At 41.6% G+C, this 26,487-nt stretch overlaps 1 protein-coding gene across 2 annotated transcripts in view; it reads right to left on the bottom strand.

Moving 5' to 3' along the window:
- Positions 1–26,095, bottom strand: part of NELL2 (neural EGFL like 2) — a 241,650-nt gene extending 215,555 nt beyond the window's left edge. Inside the window, exons 1-2 of one of the 2 annotated variants that reach the window (XM_030548910.1) lie at positions 25,654–26,095; positions 25,081–25,209 (exon numbers count right to left, since the gene is read on the bottom strand). In XM_030548910.1, coding sequence (XP_030404770.1) covers positions 25,081–25,209; positions 25,654–25,708 — 184 coding nt within the window. In that variant the 5' untranslated portion in view covers positions 25,709–26,095. Of the gene's footprint in view, positions 1–25,080; positions 25,210–25,324; positions 25,461–25,653 lie in introns of those variants that run through there. The other variant, XM_030548911.1, reaches the window with a different exon arrangement.
- Positions 26,096–26,487: the final 392 nt, after the last annotated feature.

The raw sequence follows: 26,487 nt of genomic DNA, 5'->3' as shown, positions 1-26,487 counted from the left end.
AATGTGCACATTAGGAGAGAATATATTATGGATGGGGAAACATATTTTGAGACCAAAACTCTAAGTGTTATATGTGCACATTTATACACACAACTGATTGCCTCCACAACTCCCATTGGGGACGCAAGAAGCTGCACACACCCATTGCTCCAGATGATCAGGTCTTTTGTCAATAAACAAACCATGGGCACTGAGTGTAACCGCCTGTTCCCATGCTCTGACCACATGCCCTTCCACCCTGGATGTGCAACCTATGTTGGGAGGATGAGGCACAGAGCACATATAACCAGCTCTATGCCAACCAGTGGGGGAATCCTCAGTTGCCTATTTAAGGCAGAGGTACTACTCCTCTGTGTGCTGCCCAAGTAGGGCAAAGGGACTCTAGTGTGAGTCAGTTTCTGGCCTCCTTTTATTTGCAAAACATGATTCAGACACATTACTGAACAAGAGTTACACTCAGCCTCTATAGGCTTTCATAACAGCTTTGTACCTGAATCTCAAATACAGGCAAAGGAATTCTCCTTTGGACCTCTGTGCTATTGCACACTTTTTGACCATATTAGGACACTCTGAATCCCAACGTGTTAAAGTGACAAAAATCAAGTTTAACTCCCAGAATATGAAACTGCCAATCTCCTGGTCACCAAACACCATTACTCCAGGCAGATCTGTTTGTGCTGATTGCACTGGAGAAACTGCCTGTTCTTTTAAAAGTAATATATAAGTAATGAAGTCTTACAAAACACAGTGTAGGCTTAGTAGTGCAGGGGTCAAAAAGGACTGCCTTGCCATGGACGATATAACAAAATTGGCCAGTAGAGTTTTCATAGTGTTCCTAAGGGAGACAGGATATTAGACCAATTGGACCAGTGCTCTAATAGAATAAGGCAAATCTTTTATTTAGATTACTCTTAAAATGTGAAAGTCATTACTTGATAGATTACTTTGTCAGATATCAAAATGAACTGTGTACCAACATTTATTGAACACGACAGGTAAATTTTTATGAATTAATGAAAACCCCATATTATTTGACCTTTTCAGACATGTTCACAATCCCCAAATGTCTTAGAGCAGTTGTTTTCAACCCATAGTCCACAGACCCCCGGATGTCCACAGACTATGTCTAAGATCTCCAAAAGGGTCCATATCTCCATTCAAAAATGTTTAGGTATCTGCAAATGAAGAAGTTTAAAACCACTGTCCATTGAAAACCACAGAAGAATGAACTCTCTGATGTAATCCAGATTAATAATTTGTGATGTCATGTAATTTATCTAGGAGAATTATGATGCACACATTTTTAGTGTAAGTTCACAAAAATCTACTTAAAGCAGAGGTATAACTTATTGGAGTCTAGGGCCCCAAAGTATGTAAACTGTAAGAGCTATCCATTTGTATGAGAAAATTACTTCCGATAGAGATACCTGAATAGTGGCTTAACTTTATTATAATACTACAAATGCATTTGAGAGAGATTTGGACCCCTCATAATAACACATATGGATTTATGAATTGTTAACACTCGGTTTTCAATTTCTACAAGAATAAACTCTATAGTGACAATGGGGGGGGGAGGAAGGATTCAATTTCATAGTCTGGTACATGTCTCAGATTGTTCCATTTAGTGGCTACAGCATGAAAATATCCTGTAATAAGGGTAACAATGCCCATAGAGAAAGATCTATTACTACAGTTGAGACAGCCCAGTTGTCAAAAGTACCAAAAAATGATGCAGTTAGCAGAGACTCTTTTTAAAATACGCAATATTAATCCTGGTCAATAAGGATGCCAATTAATTAACTGTATAGGTAGTTTAATGCCTTTTCCCCACAAACCACATGCAATATAAAGATGGGACCAAGTACCATATTACTGTTATGGCCCAATCCTGCAAGGTGCTGAGCAGCCTTAACTCCCACTGAAGACAAATGTTAATGAAAATGAAGGACTCTATTCTTCACAGGGGGTTCTCAGGGTCTCTAAGGATCAGGCCCATGAGATGTGGGGATGCTATTTTCTGTTCTATAACTGAAGTATTGAAGTCCAGCTGACCAACTCTCAGTAATGCCAACAAACTGCATACAAAATATTTAAGGACTAATAACCTTCTGCAGATGCTTCCTTGGCTAAAATAAAAATAGATAATTATTAAAATAAATAGGTAGCTGCACCTAACAGATGGTATGTCTTCAATTGTTTGGGGAGGTTGTTTTTCTTTTCCTGTTTGGAGCTAAACTTACATTATGCACCTCACTGCTGAAATAGAATTCTTGCAAAAAAGTCCTTTAAGGAACATTTGCTAATGAATCAAGCTCTGTATTTTCAGTGTAATGTGCATATAATCAGCTTTTAATAGCAATAAATCAATTCTGCACCTAAGTGAAAATTTGCTGAACTATCTGAATTAAATTCTAGTAGCTTGTAAGAGAAGGAGGAGGGCTGCAAAGTATAACAGTACAGAGAATGTAGTAATGCTAGTTTGATTTTGTACCATTTTCCAGTGCTTGGTAGAATCTGTAACATAAGCATATATTCACATTGTGTCATTTCTTCTTCTCATTACAGTCTTTGACTAAGAACACTTTGACCGAGGATTTTTAATCCTTCCGTCTGCAAAGGACACAGGTATCCAGCACTACCTTTACTTTCCATAGTTCTTTAACCTAAGTAGCTGATTTGCATGGTCAGGTTCTTTTGGTAAACGAGGTAGAATGGCAAGCCAATCAACATGCAGAATCTTTACAAGGTTGAAATAACAGCATACACTCTCAAGTGTAACACTGTGCATTCAAATTCATGAATCTCATTCCTGTATCAATGATTGTAATGAAACCTGAAAATGGAATAAAATGAACCAACTTGTATTACAATAAAAGACTGCAATATTATGATGCTCATTTGATTCTGCAGTGGGAATGCTTTATTTTTTAAAAACTTGAATTTTTATTTGAATTGATGCACAAGATTCTAATTTGTAATACAGCATGAGCTACCAGTCTTTTACAATTTTTCCTTAACCCTCTATCCTCTCCCATCCTCCACTAATACATTCCCAAATGTCTGGCATGTAACAATGTGTCATACAGAAAGGCAAAAACTAAGGAGGGAGTAATTTTTTCAAAAACACTTGAGCCTAATTTAGTTCTTCAAAACCAAAACCAGGGGAATTTCAGCTCAAAAACCTATTTCATCTACAAGTAAGGGATTTGGAAAACTGGTTCCAGTTTTATCCCATCTGTAATATATTAATGTACTAATATACATTATAGTATACTAATATACTAATCCTGGAACAATTTTTGAAAGAGAAAGTAGTTAAGGATATAGAGGTGAATGGTAATTGGGTTAAAATACAACATGGTTTTACAAAAGGTAGATCATGTCAGACCAACCTGATCTCCTTCTTTGAGAAGAAAACTGATTTTTTTAGACAAAGAAAATGCACTAGATCTGTTCTACCTGGATTTCAGTAAGGTATTCAATATGGTTCCACACAGGAAATTATTAGTTAAATTGGAGAGGATAGGGATTAATGAGAATTGAAAGGTGAATAAGGAACTGGTTAAGGGGAGACTACAATGGTTCATACTGAAAGGTGAATTGTTCAGCTGGAGGGAGGCTACTAGTAGGGTTCCTCAGGGATCAGTCTTGGGACCAATCTTATTTCACATTTTTATTACTGACCTTGGCACAAAAAGTGGGAGTGTGATAAAATTTGCGGATGACATAAAGTTGGGAAATATTGCCAATATGGAGGAGGACAAGAATATCATAAAAGAAGATCTGGAGGATCTTGAAAACTGGAGTAATAGAAATGGGATGAGATTTAATTGTGCAAAGTTCAAGGTCATGCACTTAGGGATTAACAATAAGAATTTTTGCTATAAACTGGTTACGAATCAGTTGGAAGTGACAGAGGAAGAGAAAGACCTGGTTGTATTGGTTGATCACAGGATCACTATGAACCACAAATGTGATGCAACTGTGAAGAAAGGCTAATGCAGTCCCATCAGGTGAGTTATTTCCAGTAGAAACAGGGAAGTGTTAGTACCATCATACAAGGCTCTGGTGAGACCTTACCTGGAATACTGTGTGCAATAGTAGTCTCCCATGTTTAAGAAAGATTATTCAAACTGGAACGGGTGCCAGGAAGGGTTATTAGGATGACCTGGGGAATGGAAAACCTACCTTATGAGATGAGACTCAAATAGCTTGGCTTGTTAAATCTAACCAAACGAAGGCTGAGGGGAGATAGGTTTGCTCTCTATAAATACATCAGAGGGGTAAATACCAGGGAGGGAGAGGAATTATTTAAATTAAGCACCCATGTGGACACAAGAAGAAATGGATATAAACTGGCCACCTTTCAAGTTTAGCCTTGAAATTACGTTAATGTTTCTAACCATCAGAGGAATGAAGTTCTGGAAGGGAAACAGTGGGGGCAAAAAACCTAACTGGCTTCAAGACTGATCTGGATAAGTTTATGGAGGGGATGGTATGATGAGACTGCCTGCAATGGCATGTAGCTGACCTGCAACTGCTAGCATTAAATATCTCTAGTTGCTGCTGATGGGACACTAAATAGGCAGGGCTCTGAATTACTACAGAGAATTCTTTCCGAAATATCTGACAGGTGGGTCTTGCTTACATGCTCAGGGTCTAACCGACTGCCATATTTGAGGGGGGAAGGAATTTTCCCCTAGGTGAGATTGGCAGAGAACATGAGGGGGTTTCACCTTCCTCTGCATATTGGGGCACGGGTCACTTGCAGGTTTAAACTAGTCTAAATGGTGGATTCTCTGTAACTTGAAGTCTTTAAATCATAATTTCAGGATGTCAGTAACTCAGCCAGAGGTTAGGGGTCTATATCAGGACTGAATGAGTGAGGTTCTGTAGTCTGCAATGTGCAGGAGGTCAGACTAGATGATCATGATGGTCCCACCTGAGTTTAAAGTCTACGAGCCTAATACATATAGTATGACTTTTTGAAGCTGTCATAGGTCTCACCCGCACTCTGAACTTTAGAGTACAGATGTGGGGACCTGCATGAACACTTCTAAGCTTAACTACCAGCTTAGATTTGGTCTCGCTGCCACCATCCAGATTTCTGAGTTATCTGGAAAACTCTGTCTTCCCCCCAAAAAACCTTTCCCTCCCTGGGTAGCCTTGAGAGACTCCTCCACCAAGTCCCTGGTGAACACTAATCCAAATCCCTTGGATCTTAAAACAAGGAAGAATTACTACTTCCTCCTCCCTTCTCCCCCCCCCTCCAATCCCTGGTAAGTCTAGATCCAATTCCCTTGGATCTAAAAAACAAGGAAGAATTACTCCTTCCCCCTCCATTTCCCCCCCCCCAACAATCCCTGGTGAGTCCAGATCCAATTCCCTTGGATCTAAAAAACAGGGAAAAAATTAATCAGGTTCTTAAAAAGAAGGCTTTTAATTAAAGAAAAGAAAGATAAAAGAAAAAAAACCTCTGGGAGACAGCATACAAGCTGATCTCACAGCCAACAGATTTAAAACACAGGATGTTCCCCTGGACAGAAACGTTAGTACACACAAGAATACCCAAATTTGATTACTCCCCTAATTGCACAAAGACAAGTTACAAAAGAAAATACATATACCTATTTATTCCTTTCTAAAACTTACTACTCTGATAAGAGGCTGGTTCCTTGATCTTTCTCACTCCGTCTGAAACTGAAACTGACTCTAAACAAAGGAAACTTCCCTCCTTCCTTTTGAAACATCTTCTTCTCCCATTGGTTCCTCTGGTCAAGTGTCAGCTAGATTAGGTGAACTTCTTAAACTTTTGCAGGTAAAAGAGGCATTAACCCTTAATTATCTGTTTATGACAGATGCCATTAAAGTCAATGGCAAAACTCCCATTGACTTCAATGGGACTAGGATTTCATTCTGTTTCAAAAGCGTCCACTGATTTTGATTGCCTCCATTTTTAACTAGAGACACATAAGTCAAAATTTAGGCATCAATAACAGAAAAAAATTAAAAAGAGAGCAAAACTAAATGAACGAAGTGAATTGAAACCAAATCATTACATCCGATAAAAGCAAGGGGGAAATTTCAGTTTGTTATGCAGCAACTGGTGAAGTTCCAATCATCCTTGCTTTGCAGCTTTCTCTAGTCTGAATGTCAATCAAGTTCTTGATGTGTAGGCCAGAAAGGGATATCTTCTCATTTAAAATAACTTCACTTTACTCTGATACTTGTAGGTAAAACTTGATGGTCTACATTTGGAAAAAATATCCACTTATGTTGCATATGTAAAACTGACAACTGCACACCTAAAATGGGTCACATTGTATACACTAACCTTTTCTACAATTGGCACTTCTCAACAGAAGCTACTGTGTGCCTAAAACCAATCTGGGCACACTGAGAGAATGGACATCGCTTTAGGGCTGCAATGTAGGTTTGTGAATTTAAAAAAAAACAGCATTAAGCACCTAACTTGCATGCCTAACCTGAGTAATTTGTATTTGCATAAGTATTCATGATTTCTTTCAAAGCTCTCTGTATGTAAAGGTTTCTTTTCTGTTGCCTGGGGACTGACAATTATAGCTTGATTTATTAGTTTTCCTGTCTATTAATTTTATACATAGTTTAAGAGACAAATTGTCAACTGTGACACAACAAAAGAATAAAAAACACTAGACAATATAGTACAATATGATAGTTGACTGAGAACAACCACCCAGCCTTGGGACAACAAGCAGTTACAGTTCCTCAGGACAGGGTTTGCAAACCTGAGACTGTCCTGGGCAAATTAGAGCTGTTGGTACATTAGGCATTCAATGTTAATCAATAATAGTGTTTCATATCTATGCTGGAGCACGCTGCAAAACAGGTGATGAAATACTAAAGTGAGAATGACTATGCAATGTTCAGTCTCTGAACATGCCCACTGTAAACTAGATTTTTCCAGAAGCCTGATGAAAGTCATGCTAAGCTGAGGGTTTGTGTGGCGCCTTTCATCAAACCAGATTCCTGAATGTGTACTTAAAATAACCATCCTTAGCATTTTTTTGAGCCTGCAAAACGATTTTTCAGCTCCTACACCTTGAAATGTACTGAGTCCTCTCAACCATGATCATGCCTCAGGGCTAGTCTTACGATTTTGGATGGGGTCACTTAAATGACTCTTTGGAGCATATCTGTATTAAACTAATTCTTTTTTATACATGTCGAAAGGTGCATCTGTTTCTCTATCCCTAGTCACCTGCTTCAGAAGTGAAGGCCAAAGGATTTTGAGCAGTTGCCAGCATTTAAACAGCCATTGCCAGAGATAATTCCCCAAGTAAATTGCAGGTCAGGGAATGCTGTGCGCTTTCTAGTGAACTTTAGCATATACACTGCACTGCCTCTGTCTGGTCTCTACATATTATTATCATCCCCATTTTAGAAATGGGGAAACACAGGCTGAAAGGTTAATTGTCTTGGCTCAGGCCACAAAAAGAGTACATTTAAGTGTCAGGATTAGTATTAAAGAGTCCTCTGTTCCCCCATTTCAGGTGTAATACAGTACCAGACCACAGACCACACTGTGATTACTTAGCAGGGGTGGCTCCAGGCCCCAGCACGCCAAGCGCGTGCTTGGGGCGGCAAGCCGTGGGGGATGCTCTGCCAGTGCCGCGAGGGCGGCAGGCAGGCTGCCTTCGGCGGCTTGCCTGCAGAGGGTCTGCTGGTCCCGCCGAAGGAAGGTTTTGGGGAAACCACAGTGAGCTAGGCACTGTATAATTCCTAGCTGGTGGCAGCAATTACCAGGTCCAAGCTGGTAACTAAGCTTGGAGGTTTTCATGCTAACACCCATATTTTGGACGCTAAGGTCCAGATCTGGGAAGAAATGTTATGACATGGTGGCAGAGCGGTGGGATAAAGATCGAATCCAGAAGCCAGTAGGAATATTATATTTTTCTTTTCTCTGCTAGGGGCTTTTAAGCAGAGAGGGTTTGGTTTTAAAAGGAACCAGAGAGAAATTTTTTTTCTGTTCTCTCCTGGCAGTAGCTTGCATATTAAGCAAGGAACTATCAAGCTGTGATTAAGCAGCAAAAAATCCTGTGGCACCTTATAGACTAACAGGCGTTTTGGAGCATGAGCTTTCGTGGGTGAATACCCACTTCTTCAGATGCATGTCTGTGATTAAGGGTCTTTTGTTATACCATAGCACTCTGATTGAGAGTTAAGTACCCAGCACAACACACGTGCAAATAAAGTGGTTTTTCTGGTTTACTTTACATTTAAAAGATTAGCTAGAAAAAAAAGGCACTGTTGCTAGGCAAACCCCAGGAGACAACAGAGCCAGCAGTTCAGATAATAAACACCAGAGGGCACCCCAACACAAGAAAATAGGAACCAAGACTTCTAAGGCAAAAATGGTGGCCAAGGAACAAATCAAAGACGCAGAGCACAGGCGAGATATGGACAAAAAACTACAAGAGATGGATCTGAGAGAAAGAGAAAAAGAGGCTACCCACAGGAGAGAGCTGGAACTCCTGAGGGAAACCCACCGGCAGGCCCTGGAATTAGAAAAGGCTAAGCAACAAAACACAGCCAATCCTAACAACCCTTCGCCAGTACTTGTTCCACAACACAGGAAATTTCCCACCTACAAGGCAGGTGATCACTGAGGCCTTCTTGGAAAATTTTGAAAGAGCCTGTCTTGGGTACAGCATCCCTGAAGACCAGTACATGGTGGAATTGAGGCCACAGCTCAGTGGACCCTTAGCAGAGGTGGTGGCTGAAATGCCAAAGGACAGAATGAACGATTATAAACTTTTTCAAACCAAGGCCAGATACAGAATGGGGATAACACCGGATCATGTCCGGTCTTGTGAGGTATGCCAAAGAGTGGGAAAGCCCCAAGACCAGGTCAAGGCCCCTCTCCAGCCACTCCCCATAATTGAGGTCCCATTTCAGCGAGTAGCTGTGGCTTTCTGGGTCCTTTCCCAAAAAAGATGCCCAGAGGAAAGCAGTACATACTGACTTTCGTGGACTTTGCTACCCGATGGCCGGAAGCAGTAGCTCTAGGCAACACCAGGGCTAACGCTATGTGTCAGGCCCTAACAGACATTTTTGCCAGGGTAGGTTGGCCCTCCGACATACTTACGGATTCAGGATCTAATATCCTGGCAGGGACCATGCAAAAACTGTGGGAAACTCATGGGGTGAACCACTTGTTTGCCACCCCGTACCACCATCAAACCAATGGCCTGGTCGAAAGGTTTAATGGAACTTTGGGGGCCATGATACGTAAATTCGTCAACGAACACTCCAGTAATTGGGACCTAGTGTTGCAGCAGTTGCTTTTTGCCTACAGGGCTGTACCACATCCCAGTTTAGGGTTTTCACCGTTTGAACTTGTGTATGGTCACGAGGTTAAGGGGCCATTACAGTTGGTGAAGCAGCAATGGGAGGGGTTTACACCTTCTCCAGGGACTAATATTCTGGACTTTGTAAGCAACCTACAAAACACCCTCCGACACGCTTTAGCGCTTGCTAAAGAAAACCTAAAAAATGCTCAGGAAGAGCAAAAGGCCTGGTATGACAAACATACCAGAGAACGTTCCTTCAAGGTAGGAGACCAGGTTATGGTCTTAAAGGCGCAACAGGCCCATAAGATGGAAGCATCATGGGAAGGGCCATTCACGGTCCAAGAGCACCTGGAAACTGTGAACTACCTCATAGCATTTCCCAATTCCTCACTAAAGCCCAGAGTATACCATGTTAATTCTCTCAAGCCTTTCTATTCCAGAGACTTACAGGTTTGTCAGTTTACAGTCCAGGGAGATGATGCTGAGTGGCCTGAAGGTGTCTACTACGACGGGAAAAAAGACGGTGGCGTGGAAGAGGTGAACCTCTCCACAACCCTGGAACGTCTGCACCGGCAACAAATCAAGCAGCTGTGCACTAGCTTCGCCCCATTGTTCTCAGCCACCCCAGGATGGACTGAACAGGCATACCACTCCATTGACACAGGTAATGTTCACCCAATTAGAACACCACCCTACCGGGTGTCTCCTCATGCCCAAGCTGCTATAGAACGGGAGATCCAGAACATGCTACAGATGGGTATAATACACTCATCTACCAGTGCATGGGCACCTCCAGTGGTTCTGGTACCCAAACTAGATGGGGAAATATGCTTTTGCGTGGACTACCGTAAGCTAAATGCGGTAACTTGTCCAATTGGACGACTATCTAATATCACGCACCGATGAGCTATTGGAGAAGTTGGGACGTGCCCAATTCATATCTACAATAGACTTAACCAAGGGGTATTGGCAAGTACTGCTAGACGAACCTGCCAAGGAAAGGTCAGCATTAGTCACCCATGCGGGGGTGTATGAATTTAATGTGCTTCCTTTCGGGCTTCAAAATGCACCCGCCACCTTCCAGAGCCTGGTAGATGGTCTACTAGCAGGACTGGGAGAATATGCAGTTGCCTACCTCGATGATGTGGCCATTTTTTCAGACTCCTGGCCCGAACACCTACTACACCTGGAAAAGGTCTTTGAGCACATCTGGCAGGCCGGACTAACTGTTAAGGCCAAAAAGTGTCAAATAGGCCAAAACAGAGTGACTTACCTGGGACACCAGGTGGGTCAAGGAACCATAAACCCCCTACAGGCCAAGGTGGAGGCTATCTAAAAGTGGCCTGTCCCAAAGTCAAAAAAACAGGTCCAATCCTTCTTAGGTTTGGCCGGGTATTACAGGCGATTTGTACCACACTACAGCCAAATCGCTGCCCCACTGACCGACCTGACCAAAAAGACCCATCCGAATGCAGTTAAGTGGACTGATGAGTGTCAAAAGGCCTTTACCCAACTTAAGGCGACGCTCATGTCTGACCCTGTGCTCAGGGCCCCGGACTTTGACAAGCCCTTCCTAGTAACCACGGATGCATCTGAGCGTGGTATAGGAGCAGTTCTCATGCAGGAAGCAACAGATCACAACTTCCATCCTGTCATGTTTCTCAGCAAGAAACTGTCTGAGAGGGAAAGTCACTGGTCAGTCAGTGAAAAGGAATGCTATGCCACTGTGTACGCCCTGGAAAAGCTACACCCATATGTTTGGGGACGGCGGTTCCAGCTACAAACTGACCATGCTGCGCTAAAGTGGCTTCATACTGCCAAGGAGAACAACAAGAAACTTCTTCATTGGAATTTAGCTCTCCAAGATTTTGATTTTGAAATTCAGCACATCTCAGGAGCTTCTAACAAAGTAGCTGATGCACTCTCTCGTGAAAGTTTCCCAAAATCCAGTAGTTAAAAAGTGTTCTTAAAATGTAAAAGCCTGTTAGTTATATACTTAGTGGTATATGTAAAGGTGCATGTGTTGTATTAATCTGTCTATTTTAAAGTTCTAGGAAGAAATCGCCGCCAGTGAGGTTCCCCACTGTCTGCAATTTGGGGGGCGTGTCATAAACAGATAGCTAAGGGTTAATGTCTCTTTCACCTATAAAAGGGTTAACAAACGGTAACCTGAAACACCTGACCAGAGGACCAATCAGGAAACAAGACTTTTTCAAATCTGGGTGGAGGGAAGTTTTGGGTGTGAGTTTGTTGTTCTTTGTCTTGGTTCAGTGACCCTCTCGGCTCTGAGAGTGATTTTTCTATCTCCTGGCTTTCTAATCTTCTGTTTCCAAGTTGTAAGTACAAGGATAGTAAGACAATAGGTTTATATTGTTTTATTTTGTATTTACATGTGTGTAGTTGCTGGAATGTTTTAAATTGTATTCTTTTTGGATAAGGCTGTTTATTCAATTTTTTCCTTTAAGCAATTGACCCTGTATATTGTCACCTTAATACAGAGACTATTTTTAATGTCTTTTTCTTTCTTTTTTATATAAAGCTTTCTTTTTGAGACCTGTTGGAGTTTTTCTTTAGTGGGGACCCCAGGGAATTGAGTCTGCAGCTCACCAGGGAATTGGTGGGAGGAAGAAGTCAGGGGGAAAATCTCTTTGTGTTAGATTTACTAAGCCTGACTTTGCATACCCTCTGGGTGAGGGGGAAGAGAGATTAGATCTCTCGGTACTTGTGTTTCTAGGACTGGAAGCAGGGAATCTCCTAGGGTCATCCAGGGAGGGGAGCCTAGGAGGAAGTAACAAGGAAACAAGGGGGGGGTTATTTCCCTTTGTTGTAAGACTCAAGGCATCTGAGTCTGGGGGTCCCCTAGGGAAGGTTTTGGGGAAACCACAGTGAGCTAGGCACTGTATAATTCCTAGCTGGTGGCAGCAATTACCAGGTCCAAGCTGGTAACTAAGCTTGGAGGTTTTCATGCTAACACCCATATTTTGGACGCTAAGGTCCAGATCTGGGAAGAAATGTTATGAGAGGTACAAAGAGCACCAGGCACAGAGGGTCCTGGACGACACCCTCAGAGGAATCCAGGACTTAAAAACCCTCCTGAGAGCTGGAGCAATTTGAAGATTACAGCAGATTCTTGGATGACCTGGGCCCAGGGCAAGAACTCCCATCCACCCCTCCACCTCTTCTTCTTATGTTACACCCAGACCTGGCCGGTTTTGGGTAGTGTTTGTGTGAGTATGAAAGTGGGTTAGGGCTTGGGGCGCTAATGCTTTCTTTCTTCCCCTGAGTGACTGGGAGTGTTCCCAGCACTCTCTGCTGTATTTTATTAATAAAGCTTTAAAATTTAGGCACTTGGTATGCCTCATCATCTCCTCCCCAAAAAAGATCCTGTGGCCCAGCCTGATCAACTATGGCCCAGGCAGATTGGTAATGAAAATCTGTCACATCATGATATGTGTATTACGGCTGTTAAGTGATTTAAAAAATTAATCACGATTCACTGCACTATTAAATAATAACAGAATAGCTTTTATTTAAATATTTTTGGATGTTTTCTACATTTTCAAATGTATTGATTTCAATTACCACACAGAATACAAAGTGTACAGTGCTCACTTTATATTTATTTTTATTACAAATATTTGCACTGTAAAAAACAAAAGATACAGTATTTTCAATTCACCTAAGACAACTACTGTAGTACAATCTCTTTATCATGAAAGTTGAACTTACAAATGTAGAATTATATACAAAAAATAACTGCACTCAAAAAAAAACCAATGTAAAACTTTAGAGCCTACAAATCTACTCAGTCCTACTTCTTGTTCAGCCAATCGCTAAGACTAACAAGTTTGTCTACATTTGCAGGAGATAATGCTGCCCACAATGTCATCTGAAAGTGAGAACAGGTCCTCTGGAATGGTGGCTAAAGCATGAAAGGGCATACGAATGTTTAGCATATCTGGCATGTAAATACCTTGCAATGCTGCCTACAAAAGTGCCATGTGAACGCCTGTTCTCATTTTCAGGTGACACTGTAAATGTAAACAAACATTTTCTTAGCAACTGGCTGAACAAGAAGTAGGACTGAGTGGAGTTGGCTCTAAAGTTTATATTGTTTTGTTTTTGAGTGCAATTATGTAACAAAAAACACTACATTTTTAAGTTTTATATATATATAAAAACAGAATGGAACATCCAACCCTAGTGACTGATTTACAGCAGGATATTTTCATATATACACTTTCAAGGCTCTTTGCAAGTAAAAGGGTGAGAAACATATTTTTAGAAAAAGGTCAAAACTGTGATTGTCCTTTATATTTCTAAGTTTCCAGAATACAAGTAGGTGGCTTTGGCTTCCAGGGCTCTAAAGACTGACTATGCTTAATGGACATTACAGACATCAACCCTCCACACTTTTATTGCAACTACTAAATCCTACCTAAGAGTCAAAGGAAATAAAAACTCAGTCAACATACACTGGCACCTAGTGCCCAAACTGTATGGACTCCTGTATGCTGTGATTCTTAATGAACACAACAAATAACTAGTATGCGAGTGCGGGGATTACAATCTTACTGAAGTACAATCGGGGCAAAATAGTATATTTAAGTTTGTACAGTGATACAATCTTTCACTGTAGCTATGCCATAGATAGCTCAATATTTTGCTGCTGCAAATACATGTTCAATCTATATGCTAAAACCCTCATGAACATTGTTTTCAGAGTTCTGTTCTATTCTATTCATGTTTTATGCTATGCCATCTCTAGCCTTCCATTAAGACTAGCATCTTTCAAGAGTTGCTGGCTGGGTACAAAATCCACTTTTCTAAAGTCATGTTACACAGCTGTCTCCCAGCTCCTCAGGTTCACCAAACAGACTAAAGAGGTGCAATGCCAAACCAAAAAAGACATTTTTGAATTACAGGAGTACAAAACAACATTTGAAACCACTTTCTATTTTTTATCTGCAAATCTATACATTAAAAATGGCTATAATGATTTTTTTTTCAAGTTTAATAAAAATAAACATATTCCCAGGCTGAACCTTAATCATGTCATGTTAGCAACAAATTTGTTCGTTATTTTCAGAACTATTATAATCACCAGATAAGCGTTTATAATGGAAAAGCAATGTAACTAGTACTACCTCTAACCGAAGAGTGCCACTATAATATTGGAGCCCCCCTCACATCATATTAAGTCTATTTTTTCTAGGACAAAACCATTACATACAATAGCGATGGGCATATTAGCGTATCATAGAGCTTGAGATAAAGCTAAAAAGGGATTTAGATAAAACAGATGGACCTGGAGAAGTGACAAGGACTCACTTTCAGATCAGGGCACTGAAATATTTTCTAGTGCTTCATCACATATAGAACTCTCCCTTGAGTTTTTAACATGACAGGATTGGCTGCTGTGCTGAATTTGAAACCTGAGAGATATTGAAACATGACAAACCATAGGGATCTGAAGAGTAACCACATGAAAGGGGAGTTTCCCATGACAACCAAATATAATCTCAAACTCTTATATACTGACTTTAAATTCATTATGAGCTCAACTCTTTACCTGCTTGAGACACACAGGAGGCAGCCAAATTCTTAAGGACCACTACTAACACTTCCACATGGAAAATATCTGGCTTGTGTGAAGTAAAAAAACTCTGTGACAGATATTGCAACCACATGAAGTATCTTTGGGACCACTGTATTAAGTTTATGAATGGTTTATGTACAATTGTGTTATACTCCATAGGGGAGGATTACCACAAATCCTCCAGGAACTAAAAACAGTATGTTATTAAGGCGAGTTATTGAGACCAAACAACTCCAGAGAGGTACCACCCCCGGCATGTATCATGATAAATGGAATTGGAGTTAGAGAATTCAGGTTCCCTGGAGGGACTGTTATTGAATGGACACCAGTGGAACAGGGAATGCTGGGAGCTAGGCCACACCGAGAAAGCAATGCACAGGGTTAATAAATGCTATGCACCTGTCTCAACAGGTGGGGGAACTTGATGGGGCTGGTGGTGAAAGGGGCATAGTAACAGCAGCAAGGGAGGGAGACACTCGCTAAGGGACACTAGGTAGATCCTCCCCCGGGAGTCTCTGGCACCTATTGGCTGTTGGGGGAGGGGTGCTGACTGGCCAGCATTCCCCAGCTCTCAGGATCTAACGAACCATGGGAGGCGGGGTTAAGAGAAGTAAATGACCTGGAATTTTGGTGATGGATCTCAGGCTTATGGGATAGGGTCAGACCTTGTGGCCCTTGCAGGACAAGGTGAGTCCTTGTGGCTCTTGTAGGCCCCCTATCCCCTCATGGGGAGGAAGGTGCTGGGACCCAGACAGAGCTGAGTCCTGGGTGGAATGGGCTGGGGAAAGCCTACCCTGAGTTATAGGTTATACAGTAAGGAGTCCTGTAACCCTCACACTGGAACCAATAAAGTACCTGGTATAGGAGAGTATGGGTGATGGGTGGGTAACACCCCTTCTCTGTGTTCAAATTTACCAAAAGTTGTGACCTGGTGCTCAATGCGCGTATCTGTCCTCATTTTGCCACTGTTTCCACATCAATGTTCCATTTGTTCTACGTAACCTGCATTCAGCTTCACTCTTTGCTAATGAAACACTGAAGAGGTTTGCATATACTGTTTCAAACTGGGTATTCCATAGACTCACACAAAGAAAGGGATTTTGGTTTAAAAAGCTGAGCTTGAACTGTCACAGGGCTTTCTTTCTCAGCCAGCAAATGGACATGAACTTTTGTCCAAAGGGGCCTCAATCCTGCTGAAGGACTTTGGGCTACCAGGGCCCCACAAGGCTGATGAGTGACTCCTGGTATGTTTAGTGTACATTTAAATCTGCTTATTGGGTTTTTTTATGTTCTGTCTGTGATGCTTTTTCCCTATGAATAAATGTGCTTGCTTAGAAAGAGCTGTTTGGATTACTGGTAAATCACATCTATCATAGCCCTCAGAGAGAAAGCAAAGCCCAGGTGCTGGCCATTAGGCAGACTGGCTTGCTGGAGATAGTATAATGTAAGACAGAGGGCCATGCAACCTTAAAATCCCTGCTCAGAAGGCAGTGGGACATAGGTCCCTGCCCAGATATAGGTGGTGGCTAGAGGTCTGAGACCTGACTGGGCAGTCCTGAAGTAGACCATGAAGGAGTAATATAAGAGCAGTCAGCCTAAAACTGTGACAGATTCTGTATTCAGCAAGCAATTCTACAGCTACCTGTCCATCCCGTGTCTATGGGCTCTGGACAATATGAGTTAAAAGTGAATAGGCAGAACTGGACCACAGGAATGTTCAGGCACCCTGCTCCTTATATCATACCTGTGCTTTCACACACAGCAGACACTGGAGTTGGATGTGGGTAAGGGCAAGAAAAATACATTCAGGCACTGACCCAGAGTATCAGGTACTGTGCAGGAAATTCCTATGTTATCTCCTGACCAGTTGAACACGATTGCTCTGAAAAACCCACAAAAACCCTTATGTAGCTGGTCATAGCTATTCTGTAGTGACCATATGTTCAATTAGAGATAAACTACAGAAAAGCAATTACACATAGAGTGGCAGCACCTCACCCACATGTTGCCATCTCTTTGCTCTGGGAGTGTTAAGCAGCAATGTGGAGGCAACACAGTTGACGGGTACGAGATGCACAGAAGTCCCTGTCTCCTGTATCTTATTGTACATAGTGGATCAAGATGTCATGCACTATACCGTATGTAAAACAGATGTGGTTTTGCTGTCAACATAAGATATTTTACTTCAACTGAGTCCATTGTGTCCTGCTACACTTTCAACAGAGGTTGTTTGGTGACTGTCATCTATGCTCATCTGCTACTGACCAGCTGCCTAGGTGTCCTGTCACATGCAGAGAGATGCCCCTTCCATTTGCTGGCCTTCATTCTTCTGACTGACTCAATAGCCTCCCTCATCAATTTAAGCAAGAATTTACACTCCCACTCGAATATACAGGTACTGAGGGCATGTATTTTCCTACAGTGCCTACTGTGGAGCTGTGTGCCATACTCGTCTCTCTCTAGTTTTCATGCAAATATACTGAATTGAGCCCTATGTATTTAGCGAGACAATCAGCCAAGTTAGGAATTTTCTGCTTGAGATTCTATTAAGTTGGCATGTGGGCCTTCTTCAAGAACAGGGAAATGATGTACAATAGCAATTATGATTATTTTATAGCTGTAAGTGAATAGCTTTAGCCAACAGTTATTCTGTAAATGGTGTGTAATTATTTACATTAAATCAGCTAACAGAATTGCTATGGAAAAAGCAGTTCTTAGACAAAAGAAGGTTTGCCCAGATTGTAATCTGAGTGCCACAGATTTCTGCTCATATTGCTAAAATTAGAAGGGTCCATTCTCACATTCTTATGTGAACAGTACCTTCTTCCATGAGTAGTCCTATTAAAATCAATAGGGTTACTTGCAGAATTAAATATTACTCATTCTGGCAGAATCAAGTCCCAGCTGATTATTAAGGGAATTGATATGGTACTACAGCATTCTCACTTTTGTAGTATAAGTATTCCTAGAATTCAACAATGCCTGTTACTTACAGGTATACAATTAAACAGCAGGGGTAGGAGAAGTAACTGAAATTGAATTAATTACCAGATTCTAAGCTATATTGACTTTCCTATCCCCACCCCCTCCACAGACATTGGAAATGAACTCCACTGAATACAGGCAGAGGTACAAAAGTGAGAAGAGCCAGTCCTACTGCATGATCTCCTCCTTCCTCAAAGCTGTGGAAACCACAAAGGGTTAGCTACTCTCTTTGACATTATATCTCCCCCGCCTCCCCTAATCGCACAGGATTTTGGCAGGTAAACTATTGTGTCCATGTCAGCATACACTTATTTGCTTTCTCCCCCTACACTGCACAAACCCTACCTTTCCTCCCACACACCGTGTCCTCCTGCAGGAACTATGCTGTTAAGGAACTGGAAGGGCCCAGGGAGAACCAGGAGTTAGTACAGAGGCACATAGCCTTCACTCCTACAGCCCTAGCCTCCAGGGAGAGCCAAACCCTGCTACTTCCATAGAGACAAACCATAGTCTCTCCAAAACTAGAAAGGGAATGACACTACAAGTACAATCTTGTGAAGTGCAAAGCCAGAATCAAATCTTTGTGACACCTATTTCTACATAGATGAAAGCTCATTTCATTTTAAAGTTTCTTTCTAACTCATTTATTTGGCAATGAGAGGACCTATAATTACAGACCAAAACACAATGCTCCTTCTGACGGGAAACCCAAGGACACATAATAAGTACATACAAACTGCAATAATGTACTGCTAACCTTTATATATACTAAGCTAGCTATCCTTATAGTCATGATGAACCATTGTACAAATTGGCCTATTTTAGTTTTATTTTTTGGCCAATTCAAAAGCCAGTAGTACTAAAGTCATTTCATAATTCAGACTGACAGATTAAATCTGCTCTTTTGTGTTTTATACCACATGTCATTCTTCATCGGAACCTACCATATATTGCCACGAGGACCTTTTCTGCTCATCAGATATATCTGGGCTTTGTCCATAAACACTTAAACGCTAAATATTTCAACCAAAGAAACTAGTTTCTTTTCTGAATGAACTTCAAAATTCCGCATTCCAATCACAAATATTTTTAGGGCTTGTCTACACTTACTGGGGGATTAACGCACAGCAATCGATGCATCAGCAGTTGATTTAGTAGGTCCAGTGAAGACCTGCTAAATTTACTGCAGATCGCTCTCCCGTCGACTCCTGTACTCCACCAGATCAAGAAAAGCAGGGGGAGTCAATGGGAGAGCATCTCTTGTCAACATCACATAATTTGGACCCCACGCTAAGTAGATCTAAGCTAGGTCAATCTGAGTTATGCTATTCACATAACTCAAATTGCGTAGTTTAGATTGAATTTCGCCTGTAGTGTAGACAAGTCTCTCTACTCTTTCATATTCTTTTTACATTTATCTTACATAAAGTTACTACAGCCAAAAACATTCCAGTATTTATTAATTGTCTGATTGCACTTTTCTGTCAGTCCTCTTATTTTCTCTTTCCTTTGATGGATATATACTTTCCTTAGACTTCCGTCCAATAATAAAACAAACATCATGCAGCACCATTCCTTGATTCTCTTTTTATATGCCTATTTTTACATGTTGTAGAGTGATCTGTTCACCCACTCCACGTCTCCTGTAACTTGATGCAAGAGGAGTCCATGTTGGACTGTCTGGTCATTTGTGTTTGTGCAGCACCCAGTGCAAAGGGATTGGGGATTTTGGACACCAGCTGAGTATAAATGATACAGAGCCTGAACTTCAGAGACAGAATGATACAAAAGTATTGCTCACAGTAGTGGTTTAAAAAAACTAAGTTACACCTGCTGTCCTTATTTTGGTGCTAAAATCTGAGAACACAATTTTCTATTAGCAGTGAAAACAATTTACTTCAATGGGATTATGTACGTGTGTAAGTATTTTACTGGACTCTGACAAGCTCAGCATTTGGCAGGATCAAACCCATAATGTTCAAACTTTTCATTCGTCTCTAATTCATGCTGTAGTTGTCCATGAAAGTCCTAAGATAAAGAAAGGCAGTTCAAAATGCAACAAATACTCTTGCAATCATGAAATTCTGACTATTTGCAGAGAGGAAGGCTGCACCTTCTTTCACCCTCCTTGATCTATGGAAACTATATCATACTGTGTACTCATAAAGGAAGAAGTATAATTATTAATAATATCTGGTATTTATATAATGCCTGCCTTCTAAGGAAGTCAAAGACCTTTATAATGAACAGTGAAGATAGCACATCCACTAACAGATTGTGCTGTAAAGTTATCCTATTGTTCAATTGTTATTTTGTTTTGAAAGTATGCTGTTATATCTGATTGTCAAGTGATTCCATAGGAAGTTTTAGGGCAGGCCTACACTTAAAACGCTGCATTGGTGCAGCTGCACCTCTGTAGCGCTTAAGACGCTCCTATGCCCACAGGAGAGCTTTTCCTATTGGCGTAGTTAATCCACCTCCCCAAGAGGTGGTGGCTATGTCAATGGGAGAAACTCTCCCACTGACATAGTGCTGTCTACATAGAGGGTTAGGTCAGTATAACTATGTAGCTCAAAGTTGTGGATTTTTCATACCTGAGCAACACAATCTGTATATAGTCCTGCCTGGGGTACCAGAGTTGTTCCTTGCAGTGTCCCAATACGTCTTTTGGTTGCTATAAGCGAATATTACAACTGATACTTCAACATGGCTAAAGCACTTTTCCCTGAGAAGCAATTTACTGGTTATGCAGATGAGACTGGAATTTGCTAGTACTTGACAGACTTTGAGCTAATGATCACTGTGATCAAGTGCGCTGATAAGAAAACAGCATAATACCTAGTATTTAGATGGTGATGTCAAAGCCTTTTCCCAGCAGATTCCTAATGTGGATCATGGATCTTGTACACAGTCATGCAAACATTTGTAAGACTACTGAGGGGGATTGCACTTTCTGAAATACTAGAAAGACACAACATGCAATGTACCTCACCCAGTGCACTAAATGCCAGTATAATAACTATGTGGGTGAAACCAATCACTACGCTCTTGAATTAACTTACACAGGAATATGATAAAAGACAAAAACACCCTATCACCTGTAAGTGAACACTTTTCACAAAATGATTACTCTGTATCTGAGCTATCAGCCCTCATCCTCAAAGGAAACCTACACAACACTTTCAAAAAACGAGCCCAGGAACTTAAAATTCATAACTTAGCTAGACACTAAAAATCATGCTCTTTATAAAGACCCTGGATTTATGGTTTATTACAAGAATCTGTAACTCACTAACCCCCCTTGGGTGAAGATGGTCTCATTCACCCAGTGGTTAACGGGCCACTTCACTTTAAATGGTCCCTTAGTTTAGCACAGGCATCAGCAACCTTCAGCCGGTGGTTAACAGGCCACTTCACTTTGAATGGTCCCTTAGTTTAGCAAAGGCATCAGCAACCTTCCGCACACAGCCCATCAGGGTAATCCAAAGGTGGGCCACGAGACCTTTTGTTTACATTGACCATCCCCAGGCACGGCCCTCCGCAGCTCCCGGTGGCCACGGTTCCCCACTCCCAGCCAATGGGAGCTGCAGGAAGCAGCAGCCAGGAAGTCCCTGCAGTTACAAATGTGAAAACAGATAGTGGAGTTAGTGGAGTTTCCTTAAAGGTATGAGCTGTTAATTTCCAACCTCAGAGTGACTCCTTCATACCAGGTGCAACTTGGTGGGCTGAACTGCAACGCTACATGTTTCCTCAATGCGGCTGTAATTGTCTCAATCCTTTTATCCTTCAGTGACTGCACCACCACATACTTTCAGGTGTCATACGCAACCAGCAAATACCAATTTCCAGTTTGTGTTCTTCGTTGTTGGCCTTTCAAGTCAACCTGCATGAAATCCCAAGTTTTACAAGATTCGACCATTTCCTCTAAAAAAGTTTTTGCCATACTTGTGTTTGTGGTTGCTTGGTTACTAGTATATATACATATTTAGCAACACCATCCTTTTTAAAAGAAGACTTTCCTCCATTTTCTATTTAAAAATGTGTGCTCCCATCAGCAACAGTGAAGTACTTACAATTATGGTGCAATTACATTTCTGCAGTGATGGAAACCCTTGTAGCTACATAGTGCTTGATCTTGATCCTTTTGAAGTCAGTGGCAAAAGTACTAATGACTTTAATAGTGCAGGATCAGTCTGACACAGAATAAGAGGGTTTTAGTGGCTGTGAATTTGGAATGTCGAATTATTTTTCAACCTGAAATTGCATCTGGAACCATTTAGATTCCACTGAAGGGACCATGAAAGAATGAAACTAGATTCATAACTCATTAGTAAATTATATCTCCTGGGAATACAGGTGCCCATGAGAATTAATTCTGAAAGAAAATTTTATCCAAATACCTAATTAGGTCAGAAAAAAAATCATGTGTTAAAAATTGATATGAGATCCAATTCTGCAATCTCTTCTCAGGCAAACTTACATTTAAATGCCTTTTTCTCCAGGTAAGGATTGCAGGAGAGAGACCACTATGTTACATTCGCTTTTCCCTTTTGTTTCTTTAATTGTCCTGTGACTGTTAGCTGTCATGCCTCCACTGTTCTGAAACGTTTAAAGATAATGATACATTCCACATTCAGTTCTTTTATGCTTTTTAAATAGATGTAACAAGAATATTTGTTCTGAATAGGATTGAATTAGGGGCCTGATTCTGCTCCCATTCAATTTTGCCAAGAACTTCAATAGGAGGAGCAACATGATTAACAAATAATCAATAGAAACTACACTGATTTACGCCAACTGAGGGTGTAGCCCAAAGACACTCTTGATATTAAAAATAGCAAAATCTCATGTAGTTAAGCTATATGAAGAGAAGACAAGAGGGAAGAGAGCTAGTAAAGAATCCAGGATTCTTTCATTCTGTTCATTTCAACCACTTGTTATTTGGCTCTTTCAGAATATGACTAAGGATTTAGGTCTCTGACTATGGCCCTGGCAAGGGTGAGGAAAATAAAATAAAAAATTTTGCATTCAGCAAATTCATATATAGGAAGTAAAGATGGTCTCATTCGCCCGGTGCTTTATTCTCTAAGACTGAAGATGATTAAATAGACCACTGGTCTAATACAGTATATTCCTAAATGCAAGTAAGAAAAATGTAAGCCTGTCCATCAAGAGAAGACTGTCTTTATTGTCAGAAAATCAGTCATGTAGCCATATAGCAATTGGGGAAAAGTATCCAATCCTGCAACGTGTTGAAGGCTTCCCAAGAGATGCTGAGTGCCCTCAGCAACCACTTTAGACAAAAGTATTTTTATTAGATATAATAAGGGGACCAGGGAGAAGAATCACAATAAAAAAAAGCCTGAGAGTTTAAGGTCCTATCGGTCCCATTTGTTTAGGGTCCTTGACCTTTAACAGAAGCATTGTATCTGATTAGACTGCGATGTAGTTCCCAGATACATTGCCAGTTACACAAAGAGAAAGGCAGTAGTTAAAAAATCTCCAGTGATTTTTAGTCGCCCTCGTAATCTGTTTCTCCAAACACTGGGAAAATATACAATAAAATGGACTATTCTTGAAAATGGCCAGTTCTATTACCATTGAAGTTAATGGGAGTTTTGACTTTTTTCCCCAATGAAAACAGGATGGGGCCTTAAAATGGAATAACTAGCTATACATTAAAACTATTTTAGGACTCAAACCATGGAGCCACACAAACATGTTGCCATTCTAAGAACTCTCCATTCATGTAGAAGTCGAAGCTCTGAAATAATGAGCCCATTTCTGTTTAAATATAGCATGTGTCAATTCGTTCCTTTTTGAAGGCATATGCCGATGCTTCAAAGTTAATGATCATAGTGACACATGCTGGCTGTAGCAGGGAAATACACCACTATGGAGATTCCCCTTTAAAAAGCCCTTCAGTGACTATTAGATTTTGGATCAATTATCTCATTAATGCAAAAGTAACAAAGAATTTCTGTTCCCACATTATACCTCTCTCAAATTACAACTGCTCTCTCTGGGTAGCACTACTTCTTGCCTGTTGCACAAGAAATCATTTCAGAACAGAGTAAAAACTCCTAATCCAACAAATGATGCGAACAATCAATCCTCTATGTTTTAAAACTGCAGAGTGATGCAGGGCTTTATTCTCACTCCACCATATGTTGAACCATCTTCCCTGCTCCTGTTTAGCCACATTTTAAAAGCACATTGTAGCAGCTTTCAGATGACAGACCTACTTTCAAACATCCATCTTTCAGGATTGTTTTTTAAATGAAGGCTGAGATTTCTTTCCCTCAGAATTTAATTCTGGTCAGCAGCTTGATTTAAAATCCCATGACATTTTAAAACTATAATTGAAAATTAATTTGAAAATTAACAGGTATAGACAAAATAACCCTACCCAATGAGTTTAAATGATCTTTTTATCATTATTATTTCATTAAAAAATGAGAACTAGATTATACATTGGTTTTATTATTTTGGAATTAAGTCCTGAAATTCATTTATTCAAACTGTGACAAGACTACTGCTTCTCTCCTTTGGCTGTCATGGGAAATAATTGGATTTTTTAAAACCTGGCCAAAATTCATTCATTCTTTCTCTCTTGCAATGGGTGCAACATTACAGTTCAAAAGGGACTCTTTTGTTCCCCGCAAATGTTCACGTTTTTAGCTCCTTGCCTCAAGTCTCTGGACAGTTCATTTCAGCATTTTGGTCTATTCACATAAAACTTTCAGTGAGTATTTTCTTGGCTAGAACTGGAGCTTAGTTTAGCGTTTTCCAGCCAAATCAATTGCCCCCAGCTCAGAAAAGTGTGTTGTTATTATTCATTGCTCCCCACGACTCACAAAATAAACCATCTGCCATCATCGTCCCTGCTGTACATTAATTAAGTTTCCATCAATCAAAAAAAATGGGCAAGAGAGTGAAAGAACAGTAGGCAGGGAGAGAGAGAAAAAAAAACATGATGCTTAAAGAGCAGCAAGCAACCTTGCTATTAAAAATGGATCATCTGTGCATCATCCCTCGGGAATAGCGTCAGCCATCAAGCTAATGCAAAAGTTCAGTCAAACACATTTGCCAGCAAGTTCAGAAATTATTCAAATAGCCTTGGCTGACCCCAGCCTAGAATATAGGAAAGATTCTCCATACCTTGGAAGAGAAATGCTTTGCTCCCATTGTGCAGCCCTTGGACCTGCAGCACTCCAGCTGTGGAATTTCCCAGCTGCAATTCTGACAGCACATCAATCTGCAGCGAGGGGTCCACACCAAACCCTAAAACTGACCCAGAAATGATTAGTTACTCCATTTGCCGAGCATTTAACTTTTCGACAGCGTAAAGAAACAACAAAGAGAACAAGTCGGTTACTCCCCTAGCTCCTTCATAGCCTAGTACCTGTAATCAGCAGCGCCTGGGAGAGACAAGCACTCAGCCCGACTGACATGACCTACTTTAACATACATCTCTCCATAAAGTTCCATTTTGACTCAAAAAGCTACACGAGTTTCCGCCAGAAAATTCATGAGAGTTCCCCTCCCAGACTGTTGTGAAGAGAGGAATCGCACTGACTGCTCTTATTCCATCTGTTTCTTCCTAGATTGTGGGGAGAGTTGTGGGATTTGGGAGATGGGGGGAGGGAAGGTTGGTTGGTTGGGTTTTCCTCTCAATCTCTCTGTCTCTCTCTTCCTTCATGCTGCTTTTCAAAATTCGGGGCTTCCACTTACCTGATCTCAGACAGAGGAGAAAGCAGAAGGTGCTTAACCAACTCGCGGACTCCATGGTACGGAGCCAGTCAGTGCATATTCCTCCTTTGGAAGCTGTGGGGAGCAAAATCTCAGAGCCACGCACCGGAGCCGCCTCCTCTTTCAATAGAAAGCTCGGACCCAACAGGCGAGCGAGCAACTTAGCGTCCCCAATGCGCGCAGCATTGCTGAGCCCTGAGCAGCCGCCGCCCCAGCCGGAGCCTGCTCGCCCCACGAGCCAGGTGCTGATGCCCGAGCACACGGTCAGGCAGAGACAATGGAGAGCCCAGCGGGCTGCGAGAGAATAAATTGCTCCTCTGGGGCGGGGGAGGAGGCTGGGACGCTCCCGTGGCCCTTGCTCCCACGGGCTCTGTTACCAAGCGCAGCTCCTGGACTCACGAGCAGCTGGCGCCGCCGCTTCCCCCTCGCGGGCTCCCGCTGGAGCTCCAGTCTCCTCCAGTCTCCTCCCCACGATCGGAGCGGGGCACTCGTGGGGCGGCGGGGGGCTGGGCGGCGGCCTTAGCCTTGGGCCAATAGTTGCAGGCAATGGGGGTTGTCCGTCCCCCTCTCCCCCCCCGCGTTTCGGCCCCCCCAAGTACGCTGCTAGGTTAATGCCCAGAGCCCCAGGCTTCCCGGAGTGCTGCCTCAGATGGGGCCCTCCCAGCTGCCCCATCCACTCCCTTAACAGGGATGTCCAAGGGTGGGGAGTCCCCATTCCCATCATCAAAAAGGGGATAATGGGCAGAGAGATGGGGAGCCTCAGTTACCCCTCAGCACCCCCCACCTAGGGGTTAATGGGCAGAGGGATGGGGTAAT

The sequence above is a fragment of the Gopherus evgoodei genome, chromosome 1 (genome assembly GCF_007399415.2).
Source record: "Gopherus evgoodei ecotype Sinaloan lineage chromosome 1, rGopEvg1_v1.p, whole genome shotgun sequence".
NCBI classification, from domain to species: Eukaryota; Metazoa; Chordata; order Testudines; family Testudinidae; genus Gopherus; species Gopherus evgoodei.
This window is presented reverse-complemented; position numbering and strand designations above follow the sequence as displayed.